This window comes from Salmo trutta, chromosome 33 (genome assembly GCF_901001165.1).
Source record: "Salmo trutta chromosome 33, fSalTru1.1, whole genome shotgun sequence".
Classification (NCBI taxonomy): domain Eukaryota; kingdom Metazoa; phylum Chordata; class Actinopteri; order Salmoniformes; family Salmonidae; genus Salmo; species Salmo trutta.
In genome coordinates this window covers 19,776,947-19,794,450 of record NC_042989.1, presented here as the reverse complement: position 1 = coordinate 19,794,450, position 17,504 = coordinate 19,776,947, and the positions used below count along the sequence as shown (strand labels likewise).

The 17,504-nt window shown below is 41.4% G+C and overlaps 1 protein-coding gene across 2 annotated transcripts; it reads right to left on the bottom strand.

Moving 5' to 3' along the window:
- Positions 1-13,500: 13,500 nt before the first annotated feature.
- Positions 13,501-17,392, bottom strand: gstz1 (glutathione S-transferase zeta 1). 2 transcript variants are annotated; one of them, XM_029730181.1, is made up of 10 exons: positions 17,100-17,388; positions 16,858-16,920; positions 16,724-16,775; positions 16,554-16,621; positions 16,368-16,448; positions 16,086-16,211; positions 15,760-15,835; positions 15,611-15,663; positions 13,818-13,867; positions 13,501-13,701 (listed from the first exon to the last, which is right to left on the bottom strand). In XM_029730181.1, the coding sequence occupies exons 2-10, from the start codon at positions 16,873-16,875 to the stop codon at positions 13,575-13,577; spliced, it is 651 nt and encodes a 216-aa protein (XP_029586041.1). In that variant the 5' UTR covers positions 16,876-16,920; positions 17,100-17,388; the 3' UTR covers positions 13,501-13,574. The 2 variants fall into 2 exon arrangements, with proteins under 2 accessions (XP_029586041.1, XP_029586040.1); XM_029730180.1 differs by lacking the exon at positions 16,858-16,920 and having other exon boundaries at positions 17,100-17,392.
- Between the last annotated feature and the right edge of the window lie 112 nt (positions 17,393-17,504).

Below are 17,504 nucleotides of genomic sequence, written 5' to 3'. Positions count from 1 at the left end.
CATTTCTACAGCTCTGCCTCATTTGTGTCATGGTACTATGAAGTAGCCAAGTATAGAGAGCTTGGTCTCAGCCAATTAATATCTTGATCAAAGCTTTTGCGGTGCATAGGCTTGTTACAGTAATGGCTGGCTCTATGTGAAAGCATTGGTGTTAACCTAAGTGCAACATAACCCTCTGAACTGAAAGCATATACACTACATGACCAAACGCATGTGGCCACTCTTCGGACATCTCATTCCAAAAATATCGGCATTAATATGGAGTTGGTCCCCCCCCCTTTGCTGCTATAACAGCCTCCACTCTTCTGTGAAGGCTTTCCACTAGATGTTGGAACATTGCTGTGGGGACTTGCTTCCATTCAGCCACGAGCATTAGTGAGGTTGGGCACTGATTTTTGGGTGATTAGGCCTTGCTTGCAGTCGGCGTTCCAATTCATCCCAAAGGTGTTCGATTGGGTTGAGGTCATAGCTCTGTGCAGGCCAGTCAAGTTCTTCCATACCAATCTCGACAAACCATTTCTGTATGGACCTCGCTCCTAAAAACCAATGAGGAGATGGGAGAGCATCACAAATAGAACAAAGTTCTATTTTAGCGCCTGGCTACGCAGATGCTCGTTGACGCGTGCGAGCAGTGTGGGTACAATGATTGAATAACATGTATGTGTACATTTATTTTTCAACGCTCGTGCGAGCGGTGTAGATGCTGACCAGACCGTGCGCATGTTGATTTTGTCCACCCACACCAGACATGATCAGGACATGCAGGTTGAAATATCAAAACAAACTGAACCAACTATATTCATTTGGGGACAGGTCGAAAAGCATTAAACATTTATGGCAATTTTGCTAGCTAGCTTGCTGCTGCTAGCTAATTTGTCCTGGGATATAAACATTGGGTTGTTGTTTTACCTGAAATGCACAAGGTCCTCTACTCTGACAATTAATCCACAGATAAAAGTGTAAACTGAGTTTGTTTCTAGTAACCTCACCTTCAGGCTTCTTCTTTGGACTTTATATGGAGGTTGGCAACTAACTTTAAGGTGCATTACCACCAGGGGCGGAAATCGCGGGGGGGACGGGGGGGACACGACCCCCCCATCCTTGGAAAAATATGATTTGTCCCCCCCAATATATCACTGAAACATAACTATGTAATTTAAATAATATCAATAATACGCAATGAAAGCAATTGTGCTGATTATAGACACTTAATAGCGCGTATTTAAGTTTCAAAAGATTGCGACCCCCCCACCCTTTGCCTCACAATGTTTTGATCCACTGCCAGTTCCTTAGTTGGCAAGGTAACAGAGGGGTCGTATCTACTGTCTGAAAGGCACTCAATGAACATAACTGAAGTGAGGTTAATCCAGTCAATCGCGCACACACACTAGCTGAATATGCAGAGCTAGCGCGCAAATATTAACTATTAAGCTAGCTAGTACCTATTCCATTTATGTGGCCTCGTCAAAGATGGAATCTTTGCTATCGTCAATTTATTCCAAGATCAGCATGCAGATGATGTAAGTTAGTGCTTCAAAGTCCCTGCGATAAGGTTAGCGATAAACTGAAGTCCAAACTGAACAGAACTACACTCTCTTCTACCATTGTCTTAAATATATTTAATGGTCTCGTTGCAAAAGCTAAATTGTTGCAAGGGAACTTTTATTTATTTATTTTATTTCACCTTTATTTAACCCGGGTAGCAAAGATTATAGCAAACACCACTGAAACAGAATTGGTGCTCGCTAGCTTTGCAAATTCATCTATTGTTGGAAGCCAGCCAATATGAAACAAACTATTAAAATTACAAAAGGTTGCAGCATATGTTGTGTAAATGGTGAACTCATACAGCTGTCAACTCTTGTCATTTTAATCCCTTTCACATTTGCTAGCTACCTTTCAGATCGAAGCCCAAATAGAATGATAAAAGATAAGATGATAGAAGCCCATCTCCTACTGTAAATAACCTACACACTGTGTGTGTGTGTAGCCAGCCAGCCAGCCAGGTAGAAAAATGGCAGAAAAATAAAAGACGGACATCAGAGTATTTTTCAGTACACCAAAACGCAAAGTAAGAACCCTAGTAGCCTAATATCTCAAAGACTAGTTGATAAAATGTTCATAAGAAAGAAATGAAATTCTAATGGAAATGTTTCACAATGATGTCATTAGGCAGAGCAGGCAACAGATGGCACACAGACAGCAGAGTTGGGGACAGATATGCAGGGACAGACTGGCAGAGACAGGGAGTCTCAGGTAAGTTTGTTGAGTCTTTGTTTGGCAACATTATGAAAGGTTCTCAATTTTTTTGACTTGTAAAATAGGAACATAATTGGAAAATGCCATGGATACCCCCACTCTCAACTTAAACTGGTGACTGAACTAAGATTTGTTAAAGGTAATGGTATTGCTGTTGTGATTAGTTGTGTAGTTTTGGGTACCGGTAGTTAGGAGTACGGCAAACACCTTATTTCTTTGGTTCCTCAATATACATTTACCATATTACAATGTAGGCTATGTGTTACAGCACTACTTTTGGTGTCCCCCTCAGGAATTGCTCTGGAGAAAATTGTATGTAATTGTCCCCTCCAAAGTTGATATCAGATTTTCGCCCCTGATTACCACTGCCAACTGGAGTGGAGTGTGGACCTCAGTTCATCTTTCAATCACCCACGTGGGTATATGCTCTTCAAAACCAATGAGGAGATGGTAGAGGCAGGACTTGCAGCGCATCATGTGTCACAAATAGACCCAAGTTCTATTTTAGAACCTGGCTACCCAGACCCTCATTGAAACGCACAAGCAGTGTGGGTGCAATGATTTATGTGTACATTTATTTTGCGACGCGAGCGGTGTGGTCAGCATGCAGGCATAAGCTACAGATAAACACAATTGCATTTTATCAAAGGCAATTTGAATACACAGAAATACCATGGTGAGATCCTGAGGCCCCTTGTGAGGACCATTTTTTTTAAAGGTATCTGTGACCAACGGATGCATATCTGTATTCCCAGTCATGCAAAATCCATAGATTAGGGCCTAATGAATTTATTTAAATTCTCTGTTTTCCTCATAGGAACTGTGACTCAGTAAAATCTTTGAAATTGTTGCATGTTACTTTTATTTTGTTCAGTATATATTGAAAATGTATAGAATGACAAGCTGGAGACCATACCTCACAAACAGTGAGCAAAATCTTCCCATACACTCCTCTCCTCCATTTCTCTGTTGCCTCTTGGACAAGGTCAGCATTCCAATCTCCCTCCCAAGTAATGCACCTTCAAAACAGGCAATATAGACCTTATATTCAGTGGCTTGCAAAAGTATTCACCCCCCTTGGAATTTTTCCGATTTTGTTGCCTTACAACCCGGAATTAAAATTGATTTTTGGGGGGTTTGTATCATTTGATTTACACAACATGCCTACCACTTTGAAGATGCAAAATATTTTTTATTGTGAAACAAACAAGGAATAAGACAAAAAAACGGAAAACTTGAGCATGCATAACTATTCATCCCTCCCCAAAGTCAATACTTTGTAGTGCCACCTTTTGCAACAATTACAGCTGCAAGTCTCTTGGGGTATGTCTCTATAAGCTTGGCACATCTAGCCACTGGGATTTTTACCCATTCTTCAAGGCAAAACTGCCCCAGCTCCTTCAAGTTAAAACTGCTACAGCTCATTCAAGTTGGATGGGTTCCGCTGGTGTACAGCAATCTTTAAGTCATACCACAGATTCTCAATTGGATTGAGGTCTGGGCTTTGACTAGGCCATTCCAAGACATTTAAATGTTTCCCCTTAAACCACTCGAGTGTTGCTTTAGCAGTATGCTTAGGGTCATTGTCTTGTTGGAAGGTGAACCTCCGTCCCAGTCTCAAATGTCTGGAAGACTGAAACAGGTTTCCCTCAAGAATTTCCCTGTATTTAGCGCCATCCATCATTCCTTCAATTCTGACCAGTTTCCCAGTCCCTGCCGATGAAAAACATCGCCACAGCATGATGTTGCCACCACCATGCTTCACTGTGGGGATGGTGTTCTCGGGCTGATGAGAGGTGTTGGGTTTGCGCCAGACATAGCATTTTCCTTGATGATCAAAATGTTTTTTAGTCTCATCTGACCAGAGTACCCTCTTCCATATGTTTGGGGGGTCTCTGCCTTTGGGCGAACACCAAACTTGTTTGCTTATTTTTTTCTTTAAGCAATGGCTTTTTTCTGGCCACTCTTCCATAAGCACCGCTCTGTGGAGTGTACGGCTTAAAGTGGTCCTATGGACAGGTTTGTTGTGGTGCCATATTCTTAAAATGTTTTAATAATGGATTTAATGGTGCTCCGTGGGATGTTCAAAGTTTCGGATATTTTTTTATAACCCAACCCTGATCTGTACTTCTCCACAACTTTGTCCCTGACCTGTTTGGAGCGCTCCTTGGTCTTCATGGTGCCGCTTGCTTAGTGGTGTTGCAGACTCTGGGGCCTTTCAGAACAGGTGTATATATACTGAGATCATGTGACACTTAGATTGCTAACAGGTGGACTTTATTTAACTGATTATGTGACTTCTGAAGGTAATTGGTTGCACCAGATCTTATTTAGGGGGTGAATACATATGTACGCACCACTTGTCTGTTTTTTATTAAGTTATTTTTTCCATTTCACTTCACCAATTTGGACTATTTTGTGTATGCCCATTTTATGAAATCCAAATAAAAAATAAATTTAAATTACAGGTTGTAATACAACAAAATAGGAAAAATGCCAAGGGGATGAATACTTTTGCAAGGCACTATATGGGCATTTTTGCAATTGTTATTAATTCGAATGAATGTAGGTCTAATGTACATTGTTTGGGCAGACAGAGTACCAAATCCTCTGTGGCTTCACGTCCTGGCTAACCAGAACATCATCTGAGATGGTTGTCTTGCTTGATAAGAACGTCCATTCCCCCAAGACCGAATACCGTGAGTTGTTTGGCAGTGGCAATGGAACATGCACTAGGTGGCAATGGCGATTGGACCTGCTACAAGAGATACAAATCAAATCAAATGTTATTTTATTGGTCACATACACGTGATTAGCAGATGTTATTGCGGGTGTGGCGAAGTTCTTGTGCTTCTAACTCCAACAATGCAGTAATATCTAACAAGTAATATCTAACAAATTACACAACATATACCCAATATACACAAATCTATGTACGAATGAATTAAGACTATATACATATGGACGAGCGATGTCAGAGCGGAACGGACTAAGATACAGTAGAATAGTATAGAATACAGTATATACATATGAGATGAGTAATGCAAGATATGTAAACATTAAGTGAATGAGATACCGTAGAATAGTACAGAAAACAGTATATACATATGAGATGAGTAATGCCAGATATGTAAACGTTAAGTGACTAAGATACCTTAGAATAGTATAGAATACAGTATATAAATATGAGATGAGTAATGCAAGATATGCAAACATTATTAAAGTGACTAGAGTTCCATTCCTTAAAGTGGCCAGTTATTTCTAGTCTATGGCTATAGGCAGCAGCCTCTAGTGTGCTAGTGATGGCTGTTTAACAGTCTGATGGCCTTGATATAGAAGCTGTTTTTCAGTCTATCGATCCCAGCTTTGATGCACCTGTATTGACCTCGCCTTCTGGATGATAGCGGGGTGAACAGGCAGTGGCTCGGGTGGTTGATGTCCTTGATGATCCTTTTGGCCTTCCTGTGACATCGGGTGCTGTAGGTATCCTGGATGGCGGGTAGTTTGCCCCCGGTAATGCGTTGTGCACTACCCTCTGGAGAGCATTGCGGTTGCGGGCGGTGCAGTTGCCGTACCAGGCGGTGATACAGCCCGACAGGATGCTTTCAATTGTGCATCTGTAAAAGTTTGTGAGGGTTTTAGGTGACAAGCCAAATGTCTTTAGCCTCCTGAGGTTGAAGAGGCTCTGTTGCACCTTCTTCACCACACTGTCTGTGTGGGTGGTCCATTTCAGTTTGTCAGTGATGTGTACGCCAAGGAACTTGAAGCTTTCCACCTTCTCCACTGTGGTCCCATCGATGTAGATAGGGGGGTGCACCCTCTGCTGTTTCCTGAAGTCCACGATCATCTCCTTTATTTTGTTGACGTTGAGTGAGAGGTTGTTTTGCAGGCACCACACTCCCAGAGCCCTCACCTCCTCCCTGTAGGCTGTCTTGTCATCATTGGTAATCAAGCCTACTACTGTTGTGTTGTCTGCAAACTTGATGATTGAGTTGGAGGCATGTTTGACCACGAAGTCATGGGTGAACAGGGAGTACAGGAGGGGGCTGAGCACACACCCTTGTGGGGCCCCAGTGTTGAGGATCAGCGGAGTGGAGGTGATGTTTCCTACCTTCACCACCTGGGGGCAGCCCATCAGGAAGTCCAGGACCCAGTTGCACAGAGCGGGGTTCAGACCCAGGGCTTTGAGCTTAATGATGAGCTTGGAGGGTACTATGGTGTTGAATGCTGGGCTATAGTCAATAAACAGCATTCTTACATAGGTATTCCTCTTGTCCAGATGGGATAGCCCAATATAGGACCTCGGATTAATTCAGAGGTCTAATATTGGGTAAGACACCGACAAAACATTTCTGCTGTGAACTGCAAGGATAAAGATTGGGAATAATGCTAGCTCAAATTGGGGGTTTGCTGCATGCCCACAAAAAACAATTCAACAACCAAAAACCTGATAGCTACCTGAAAAACTGAAGGGGTGACTCGCAAAAGGACCAGAGGACAAAAAAGGTTCGGCATCCCATCTTTTATCCACCAAAAAACTGCAGATTGTCCCAATTGTACCAGGCCAAATTCTCTGGCTACACCTCTGGTGGACATTCCTGTAGTCAGCATTCCAATTGAATGCTCCCTCGACTTGACACATCTGTGGCATTGTGTTGTGTGACAAAACTACACATTTTAGAGTGGCCTTTTATTGTCCCCAGCACAAGGTGCACCTGTAATGATGATGCTGTTTAATGCCACACCTGTCAGCTGGATGGATTATCTTGGCAAAGGAGAAATGCTCACTAACAGGGATGTAAACTAATTTTTGCATTTTTACATTTGAGAGAAAAAAGCTTTTTGTGCATATGGAACATTTCTGGGATCTTTTATTTCTGCTCATAAAACATGTTGCATTTATATTTTTGTTCAGTGTAGTTAATGTGACACCCGTCACATTATGAATTAAACACTGAACAGATACTCCATTCCTCTTGGCAGGTATGTCTAATGATAAAAACAGTATCTACATAATGTACCAGTATCTTCAATTGTTATTCAACTCTTTCCTCAAAAAGAATGAAGCCAGTTTCATCAGCAATACTCAGCTTGTCCCAAGAAAACACTCCAGCCCAGTCGAACACAACAGCCATCTCTCCCATACTCTACTCAACACCTCTGGGAGTCAGAGGGTGAGTTACAGGGGTTCCAAAGGCAGGGGTTTCTACTAGTTTGCTACGGAATTATCTAGACCTGTCACTACTTTTGATTTTCTGAGGCATTTATCCATATAGTGGTCTATATTGTCAATCAATCAATCAATCACATTTATTTATAAAGCCCTTTTTACATCAGCCGATGTCACAAAGTGCTATACAGAAACCCAGCCTAAAACCCCAAACAGCAAGCAATGCAGATGTAGAAGCACGGTGGCTAGGAAAAACTCCCTAGAAAGGCAGAAACCTAGGAAGAAACCTAGAGAGGAACCAGGCTCTGAGGGGTGGCCAGTTCTCTTCTGGCTGTGCCGGGTGGAGATTATAACAGAACATGGCCAAGATGTTCAAATGGTCATAGATGACCAGCAGGGTCAAATAATAATACTCACAGTGGTTGTAGAGGGTGTAACAGGTCAGCACCTCAGGAGTATATGTCAGTTGGCTTTTCATAGCCGATCATTCAGAGTTAGAGACAGCAGGTGCGGTAGAGAGAGAGAGTCGAAAACAACAGGTCCGGGACAAGGTAGCACATCTGGTGAACAGGTCAGAGTTCCATAGCTGCAGTCAGAACAGTTGAAACTGGAGCAGCAGCACGACCAGGTGGACTGGGGACAGCAAGGAGTCATCAGGTCTGGTAGTCCTGAGGCATGGTCCTAGGGCTCAGGTCCTCTGAGAGAAGAGAGAAAGAGAGCAAGAGAGAGAATTAGAGGGAGCATACTTAAATTCACACAGGACACCGGATAAGTCAGGAGAAATACAGATATAACAGATTGACCCTAGCCCCCCGACACATAAACATAGACCCTAGCCCCAACACATAAACATAGACCCTAGCCCCCCGACACATAAACATAGACCCTAGCCCACCGACACATAAACATAGACCCTAGCCCCCCGACACATAAACATAGACCCTAGCCCCCCGACACATAAACATAAACCCTAGCCCCCCGACACATAAACATAGACCCTAGCCCCCGACACATAAACATAAACCCTAGCCCCTGACACATAAACATAAACCCTAGCCCCTGACACATAAACATAGACCCTAGCCCCCCGACACATAAACATAGACCCTAGCCCCCGACACATAAACATAGACCCTAGCCCCCGACACATAAACATAGACCCTAGCCCCCAACACATAAACATAGACCCTAGCCCCCCGACACATAAACATAGACCCTAGCCCCCCGACACATAAACATAGACCCTAGCCCCCCGACACATAAACATAGACCCTAGCCCCTGACACATAAACATAGACCCTAGCCCCCCGACACATAAACATAGACCCTAGCCCCCCGACACATAAACATAGACCCTAGCCCCTGACACATAAACATAGACCCTAGCCCTTGACACATAAACATAAACCCTAGCCCCCCGACACATAAACATAGACCCTAGCCCCTGACACATAAACATAAACCCTAGCCCCCGACACATAAACATAGACCCTAGCCCCCCGACACATAAACATAGACCCTAGCCCCCCGACACATAAACATAAACCCTAGCCCCCTGACACATAAACATAGACCCTAGCCCCCGACACATAAACTATTGCAGCATAATACTGAAGGCTGAGACATGAGGGGTCGGGAGACACTTTGGCCCCGTCCGACGATACCCCCGGACAGGGCCAACCAGGCAGGATATAACCCCACCCACTTTGCCAAAGCACAGCCCCCACACCACTAGAGGGATATCTTCAAAGCACCAACTTACTACCCTGAGACAAGGCCGAGTATAGCCCACAAAGATCTCCACCACGGCACGAACCCGAGGGGGGCGCCAACCCGGACAGGAAGATCATGTCAGTGACTCAACCCACTCAAGTGACGCACCCCTCCTAGGGACAGCATGGTAATTAAACAAAACAGGAAACTGAAGTGTATGTATGATTCATTCTTTGCAGATTACAACCCCCAACTCCTCACATCTAGGAGACAGCATTTGCTAAGCCTTGCTCAAAGCTGACAAGACAGAAATCAATCTATTCACCTGAGGTTGCTGCAGCACCCCCTGATAAATTACAATTAAAATATAATTAATATACAGTACCAGTCAAAAGTTTGGACACACCTACTCATTCCAGGGTTTTTCTTTATTTTACTATTTTCTACATTGTAGAATAATAGTAAAGACATCAAAACTCTGAAATAACACATGGAATCATATAGTAACCAAAAAAGTGTTAAAAAAATCAAAATATATTTTATATTTGAGATTCTTCAAAGTAGCCACCCTTTGCCTTGATGACAGCTTTGCACACTCTTGGCATTCTCTCAACCAGCTTCATGAGGTAGTCACCTGGAATTCATTTCAGTAAACAGGTGTGCCTTCTTAAAAGTTAATTTGTGGAATTTCTTTCCTTCTTAATGTGTTTGAGCCAATCAATTGTGTTGTGACAAGGTAGGGGTGGTATACAGAAGATATGCCTATTTGGTTAAAGAACAAGTCCATATTATGGCAAGAACGGCTCAAATAAGCAAAGAGAAACAACAGTCCATCATTACTTTAAGACATTAAGGTCAGTCAATCCGGACAATTTCAAGAACTTTGAAAGTGCAGTCACAAAAACCATCAAGCGCTATGATGAAACAGGCTCTCATGAGGACCACCACTGGAAGGAAAGAAATTGCAGCCCAAATAAATGCTTCATAGAGTTCAAGTAACAGACACATCTCAACATCAACTGTTCAGAGACTGCATGAATCAGGTCTTCATGGTCGAATTGTTGCAAAGAAATCACTACTAAAGGACACCAAAAATAAGAAGAGACTTGCTTGGGCCAAGAAACACGAGCAATGGACATTAGACCGGTGGAAATCTGTCCTTTGGTCTGATGAGTCCAAGTTGGAGATTTTTGGTTCCATCCACCGTGTCTTTGTTAGACACAGAGCAGGTGAATGGATGAACTCAACATGTGTGGTTCCCACTGTGATGCATGGAGGAAGAGGTGTGATGGTGTGGGGGTGCTTTGCTGGTGACATTGTCTGTGATTTATTTAGAATTCAAGGCACACTTAACCAGCATGTCTACCACAGCATTCTGCAGCGATACGCCATCCTATCTGGTTTGCTCAGCATATGTGGGAACTCCTTCAAGACTGTTGGTAAAGCATTCCAGGTGAAGCTGGTTGAGAGAATGCCAAGAGTATGCAAAGCTGTCATCATGGCAAAGGGTGGCTACTTTGAAGATTCTAAAATATAAAATCTATTTTTATTTGTTTAACACTTTTTTGGTTACTACATGATTCCATATGTGTTATTCTACAATGTAGAAAATAGTAAAAATAAAGAAAAACCTGTGAATAAGTAGGTGTCCAATCTTTTGACTGGTACTGTATATAACAAAAAAATAATACAATTAAACCAATCACACCAAATTAGTGCACTAGGCCTTTATTACTCCTGTATGTGCCGAGAAAAATACTAATCAACTGTCGACAGCACCCAAAACATCTTCCCACGGCCATGAAGTAGGGGAGAGATAAATTGCACCTGTGTGTTTATCTTCATGGTATTTGAAGGATAAGAACCCCAGACGGATAGTGATTGGGAAGGGGTCGCTTCGCATGGACCCCTGAAGCTGTTATTACCCCTCAGAAGGACACTGCTTAAGCATCTAGTCCCAAGAAAAGAAAGCTATCTAGAGAGAACAGTGTTGTGGAGAAGACTGGAAAGATGAAGACAAATTGCAGAGCCGGACAGAATTCTCAATTAAATAAGCAATTTATTTCAAATGCCAGATATTCTGTTGTATATAAAACATTAAGGATATTTTATTTTCAGTTTGTCCATCAAAGCGCTGGAGCCATAACATGTGTCTGAGTGATCCTGAGATGGTCATTGTCATTGGAGGAGCGTATGACCAATCCCGCTGTGAGGACTCGCTATGGAAAATGGAAATAGGTGAGACGAGTCGACTGTTTACTAATATTGATAACTTGTGTAAAAACAATTGGGAGAGATTTTGTCCTGTGCCATCTTATTAAAATGCGCTATATATTGTCCTGTGCCATCCAAGCTGCTGTCTTGGAGACAAGGCCTACAGTAACGCTCCGTACATTTTTACCCAGAGTTTGAGCTCTGGTACCAATCCATTGTGGAGGGATCTGGGTCAATGTTCCTTGATTATATTTCTGTAGAGGCATTGTGCTATTACAATACTTTGCTTAATGTATTTAACCGTTACAGGACGACAGTGTTTATTTAACAAACACATTTTATGTTTACATAAAACAGGCTCTTAAGCACTTTTTTGTCCAACCGGTTGCTCATTTTTGGTGGCAGGAAGACTGCAACCTACCTGAACAACCTCAACATTTTGCATCTTGGTAAGGCTGTGACAAAGAGTGGTGATTTGGATTACGCTACACAAAGCTAGTTACAACTTAATCTTCAAATGCAATTTTCTTTATTTTAGCAGAAGGCTTTATGGAGTACACAGCTGTGAAATATGAGATCATGCCATCACTGCCTCGAGGGTGAGAACATATTTATTCAACCTTGTAATATGTAAACGCAATGCCTATCTGATATTTTTCATCTTTTGGATATCTAGGACATCAAAAAGTATTTACTATGATGAAAAACAATGTTTCTATTGCCACACAGACCAATATTGTGACCATTCTTTTTTAAATTACTGATTTAATTCTATGCCATTTGTTAATCTTATATTTATTACTGTAATCCACACAATGATGTATGGATTGATGTAGAAATGCCTTTTTACTGTGATAACGTTGCCCTATCTTGTCTGTGTGATCAGATATCATGCATCACTGCCAGTATCAGGCAACAGGATGCTGGTCAGTGGAGGTTGTAGTGCTATTGGAGTCTTGCAGGACATCCAGATCTTCAACGTGGGTGAGTCCACCCTCAACCAGCCCTATCTTGTTTTCAAGAAAGTTAAAATGGTAATCCAGCATCATTCATTTTCAAATTCTCTGAATAAAAATCCTCTGTTTTAGGTTATTTTCAGACACCAGTATGTGGAGTTCAGTGGTATCCCCTCTGCACTGCGCCAAGCCTCGTGCCGGACACAGCATGATCAACCTGGGAGGTTCTGTCCTTCCAGACACTGTCAAACAGAAGCAGGGCGAGCATACCAACACCCACAGCACTCTGCTGGGGTTTGGGGGCTCAGACTGCGCCGGGATCTTCTTCAATGACACAGTGAAGTGCACAGTGGAGATACCTGGAGATAAGAGACTGGACCTTAAGGAGAAAATATAACAGCCTTATGGGGAATAAGGGGGGAAAATGTGACTTTTTATCCCTGTGTCTGGCTTACAAATTCTGAATGATATGAGTGAATGTATCATGGGCAGAACTCATACAGGGACTGTTGAGTCCTTTGTATTTGCTCTTCTGTGTAATGGCTCTGTTACATTAGGCTTGGATGTAATTAAGTCTTCAGCAGTCTAGCCTGATTTGCTCTTTTCCTGGAGGGGGATGTTGATTGTCAGTTATGGTGCAAGTTATGCCTTTTTAATCACACTGTTGTCAGGTGTCTGACATTACATTATGGGTTGTTAACTTTTTTATATTGATGTTCAAGTGGCATTCTCCCCATCTGAGAAATGGTATAGGCACCAGATCTAACAAACATCTCTCCTGTGTTCTAGATATTTTCTCACCAATGTGTGTTGAAAGCAAAGAACTTTCTATTTAATTTACGTTTTTTAAGCATGGGTTAATTAACTGCTGCATGATATTAGTTGAACTTCAGCTATTTTACTAAACCAATTATTAAACAAAGAGCAGACAGCCATTTCCACTTTCCTCATGTGTATACCAGTGGGCTGGTATTGGGCACTTTCATGTTTTCTATTGTATTTATCTTCACAAATCCACTATGTTCCAGTGTCATGTTGGGCATATGTCAAGATGGGGGAACGTGCTGTATCAGAGGTTACAATGTACATATTCAAACTCAACTTCTCATCATACAAGTAATACATGGTCTTAACCCAAACATTCTTTATTTTAGTCTTATTTCAAGTCACGAGATTGAAACCAAATGATTCATATCAAAGAATTTTATTGAAGTATCCAATGATGATGGCACTACTGGCTCCTGTAGATGTCAGAGGGGTTCTCATGTACATAATTCAGCAGGTGTGTCTGGTTGGCAAGATGGATGACTCACTTTGAAAGCGTCTACCTTCATTAAGGTTTGGTTTAGCCTTTTGATCGTTGGGAACTGATCAACGTCCACTTTGAACCTGTTTGGCAAATGTAAAAAGTCTCTTCATTTGGGTTGTATGTTCAGTGTAAAATGTGTCTCATGCTGTGGTGTTGTTCTGTTCCAGTTCTAACTGAATGATGGAGGGTGCCTTACCGTTCAGCATTATAGACTTGAGGGACGAGACAGATGTCTGCCATGGAGATCTAAAAGGTAAACATTATTTAGTTCAATCAAGAATTCCTCAACTTAAAGTGAGGTCTACTGTAGAACAACGTCACACATCCATACTGACTTTACATACATTCAATCATCATATACAGTGCCTTCAGAAAGTATTCACACCCCTTCACTTTTTCCACATTTTGTTGTTAGTCTGAATTTAAAATGGATTCAATTGAGATTGTGTCACTGTCCTACACGCAATACCCCATAATCTAAAGTGGAATTATGTTTTTAGACATTTTTAGAAATTCATTAAAATATTAAATGTCTAGTCAATAAGTATTCAACCCCTTTGTTATGGCAAGCATAAATAAGTTCAGCAGTAAACAATGAATATCCCTTTGAGCATGGTGAAGTTATTAATTACACTTTGGATGGTGTATCAATACACCCAGTCACTACACAGACACAGGTGTGTTTCCTAACTCAGTTGCTGGAGAGGAAGGAAACCGCTCAGGGATTTCACCATGAGGCCATTGGTGATTTTAAAACAGTTACAGAGTTTGAAAGGCTGTGATGGGAGAACTGAGGATGGATCAACAACATTCTAGTTACTCCACAATACTAAGTAAAAAGGAAGCCTGTACAGAATAAAAATATTCCAAAACATGCATCCTGTTTACAATAAGGCACTAAAAGTAAAACTGCAAAAAAAAAGTCTAAGTAATGAACTTTATGTACTAAATACAAAGTGGTATGTTTGGGGCAAATACAACAACACACCCCATATTCATATTTCAACCATGGTGTTGGCTGCATCATGTTATGGGTATGCTTGTCACCGGCAAGGACAAGGGAGTTTTTTAGGATAAGAAAAACAGAATAGAGTTAAACACAGGCAAAATCCCTGAGGAAAACCTGGTTCAGTCTGCTTTCCAACAGACAAATTCACCTTTCAGCAGGACAATAACCTAAAACACAAGGCCATATATACACTGGAGTTGCTTACTAAGATGACATTGAATGTTCCCGAGTTGCCTAGTTACAGTTTTGACTTAAATTGGCTTGAACATCTACGGCAAGACTTGAAAATGGCTATCTAGCAATGATCAAGAACCAACTTTACAAAGCTTGAAGAATAAAAAAAATAAATGGACAAATATTGTACAATCCAGGTTCGCAAAGCTCTTAGACTTAACCAGAAAGACTCACAGCTGTAAACGCTGACAAAAGTGATTATAACATGTATTGACTTAAGTAAATTAGATATATCTGTACTTAATTTTCAATAAATTTACTAAAATGTCTAAACATTTTAATTGTCATTACTGGGTATTGTGTGTACATGGGTGAGAAAAATATCTACTTAATCCATTTTGAATTCAGGCTGTAACAACAAAATGTGGAATAAGTCAAGGAGGTATGAATACTTTCTGAAGGCACTGTATGCTGCTGCTACTCTTGTTTATCATATCCATGATGCTTTGTCACCTTACTCCTATACAAATCTAAGCCTATCACTCCAGTATCCCTGCACATTGTAAATATGGTTTTGGCACTGACCCTGTATATAGCTAACTTTCTTGTGTTCTTATTTCTATTTCTCGTGTGTTTTTGTTCTATTTTTTTTGTACTACTGATATTGATTACTGCATTGTTGGGAATGAGCAAGCAAGAAAGGCATTTCACTTTACTTGTGCGTGTGAAAATAAAAAAACCTAACTTGAGATACTTAGCTTAACACTGCCACTGTGTTTTTATGTGATGAACGAGTGTCCCCTCACCTCGTCCCCTACGCAGTACTTGCTAGCCGTCTCTTTCAGAATGGGCTCCAAGGCTGAGGAGAAACACACAGTGGCATGGAGTCAGGCCTGTAATGGCTGTCTGGAGATGAGCTATAGTGGCATGTTGAATGTAAGGCTATTCTAGCCACCTTCAAAACCTCTTTGGATGAAATGCTGCGCCCACTGCAACTTCTCTGCTCCAATCTTCTGTAGCACGTACAAATTCTGAAATACAAAATGATCAGACATGACTGAGTACCTCTACAGTCATCACCATCATAATTGTTGCAATGGTCATTCAACCATGATATCAGCATGTCTGAGGTTCTGCCATTTGATTTTTCTTTCCTTCCATACAGTAAACCTAGTTTGTTTTGCAAACAAGGTCAGAGATCTGCAGTGGACTGGTGTGCTTTCAATTTGTTGCATTCTTTTCTCTCATTTACCCACATTCTTTGTGCTGTAATTCCCTCACCTGCACAGGCTGGATCCCGGAGGCGATGAGGTCAGAGATCATGCGCACCTGGGCACGCTTCTTTGGGTCTGCAGGGAGAAGCCTGGGTCCTGGTCTGGTCTCCTCAATGTACTGGATCACTGCCAGCTGAGTGTGAATGGATAGGTCTTATCATTATTGTCAGTAGTCAATGTTATATTTTGGGAATATGGAGCTAGATTTGAGGTAATTTTGACTTTTATCAGTAACTCAAAAAGTACATAACTGTTAACAGTGACAAACCAATAACATTATTGGACTCACCGACTGTGACAGGGTGATGCCATCAATTTGGACAGCAGGCACTTGTTGCATAGGGTTTAACGCCTTGTATTGGTCTGTAAGCTGAAATATACAATAGGTACAGTGTGAGGACATTATATCTGATATACCATTATAGAGGTTAATTACCTCTACCTGATGAAAAAGCATGATGTATGAGGAAGTTACCTGCTGACCCCCATCTTTGATAAGATTGACTGGGACTTGGTCAAATTCAATACCTTTCAGAGCAAGAGCTGGAAGAAGCAAAGTAGGTTATTTCTTTCCAGGGTCAAAGTCAGACAATTTTCTAATGCTGTAAAGTAGGGAGAGACGTAGAAGACTACATAGGAACTTACCAATTCGAACCCTCCAAGAACATGAACTCCTGAAATATCCATGAAGAATGGGCTAAAGGGGAGAAAAATAAATCAGTTGACGTGATAACAATACAATTTTATCATATCTTACTGAACTTTGCTCATTGATTCACCTTTGTTTGAGTTGCCATAGTATTCAGACAGATCTGGCGTTCAACGATTACAAGTTCCTAATGCTAATAAAAAAAAAATCTCAGTTTCTAGCAACCAATAGAATGCTTTCCCAAATACCCCTCCTCCTTGTTTTTTTTGGTCTATGACTAAGCACTCTCCCAGTATCTTTCTGCAAATATTTCCACATTTTAGTATCGCACACGTGTCTACTTGCAAGCAAGAATTGGTAGAATAGGCATACCTTTGTGAGGCATGCGAGTGAGAGCCGCATTGCAGGTTGTAAGTAGGCTAGAGACAATAAACTATTACTGTTGTGCAAATAAACTACTTTGACAATGACATGTCACAGAATCCACTCTGATTCTTCGATCACGGCTGGCAGTTATGCGATTTTGCCTATGCGCAATGATACAAACTGGCAATCGTTCCCTGCATTACGCGTATTATAAATTCCACCGTGTTTCATAAATGTAGCGCCAACTCATTGTAACAATGTAGCTATATTATACAATTTGGTGATAAACTCTGTGACAGACATTACGTAAATGAACCAGTTGAGTTGTCAAAAAGACTGATCCGCGTTGTATCCAATGAAATACTTGCGTTGAGATCGTGTTTCCTAATAAAGGCGGTTTGTCTTAAATTT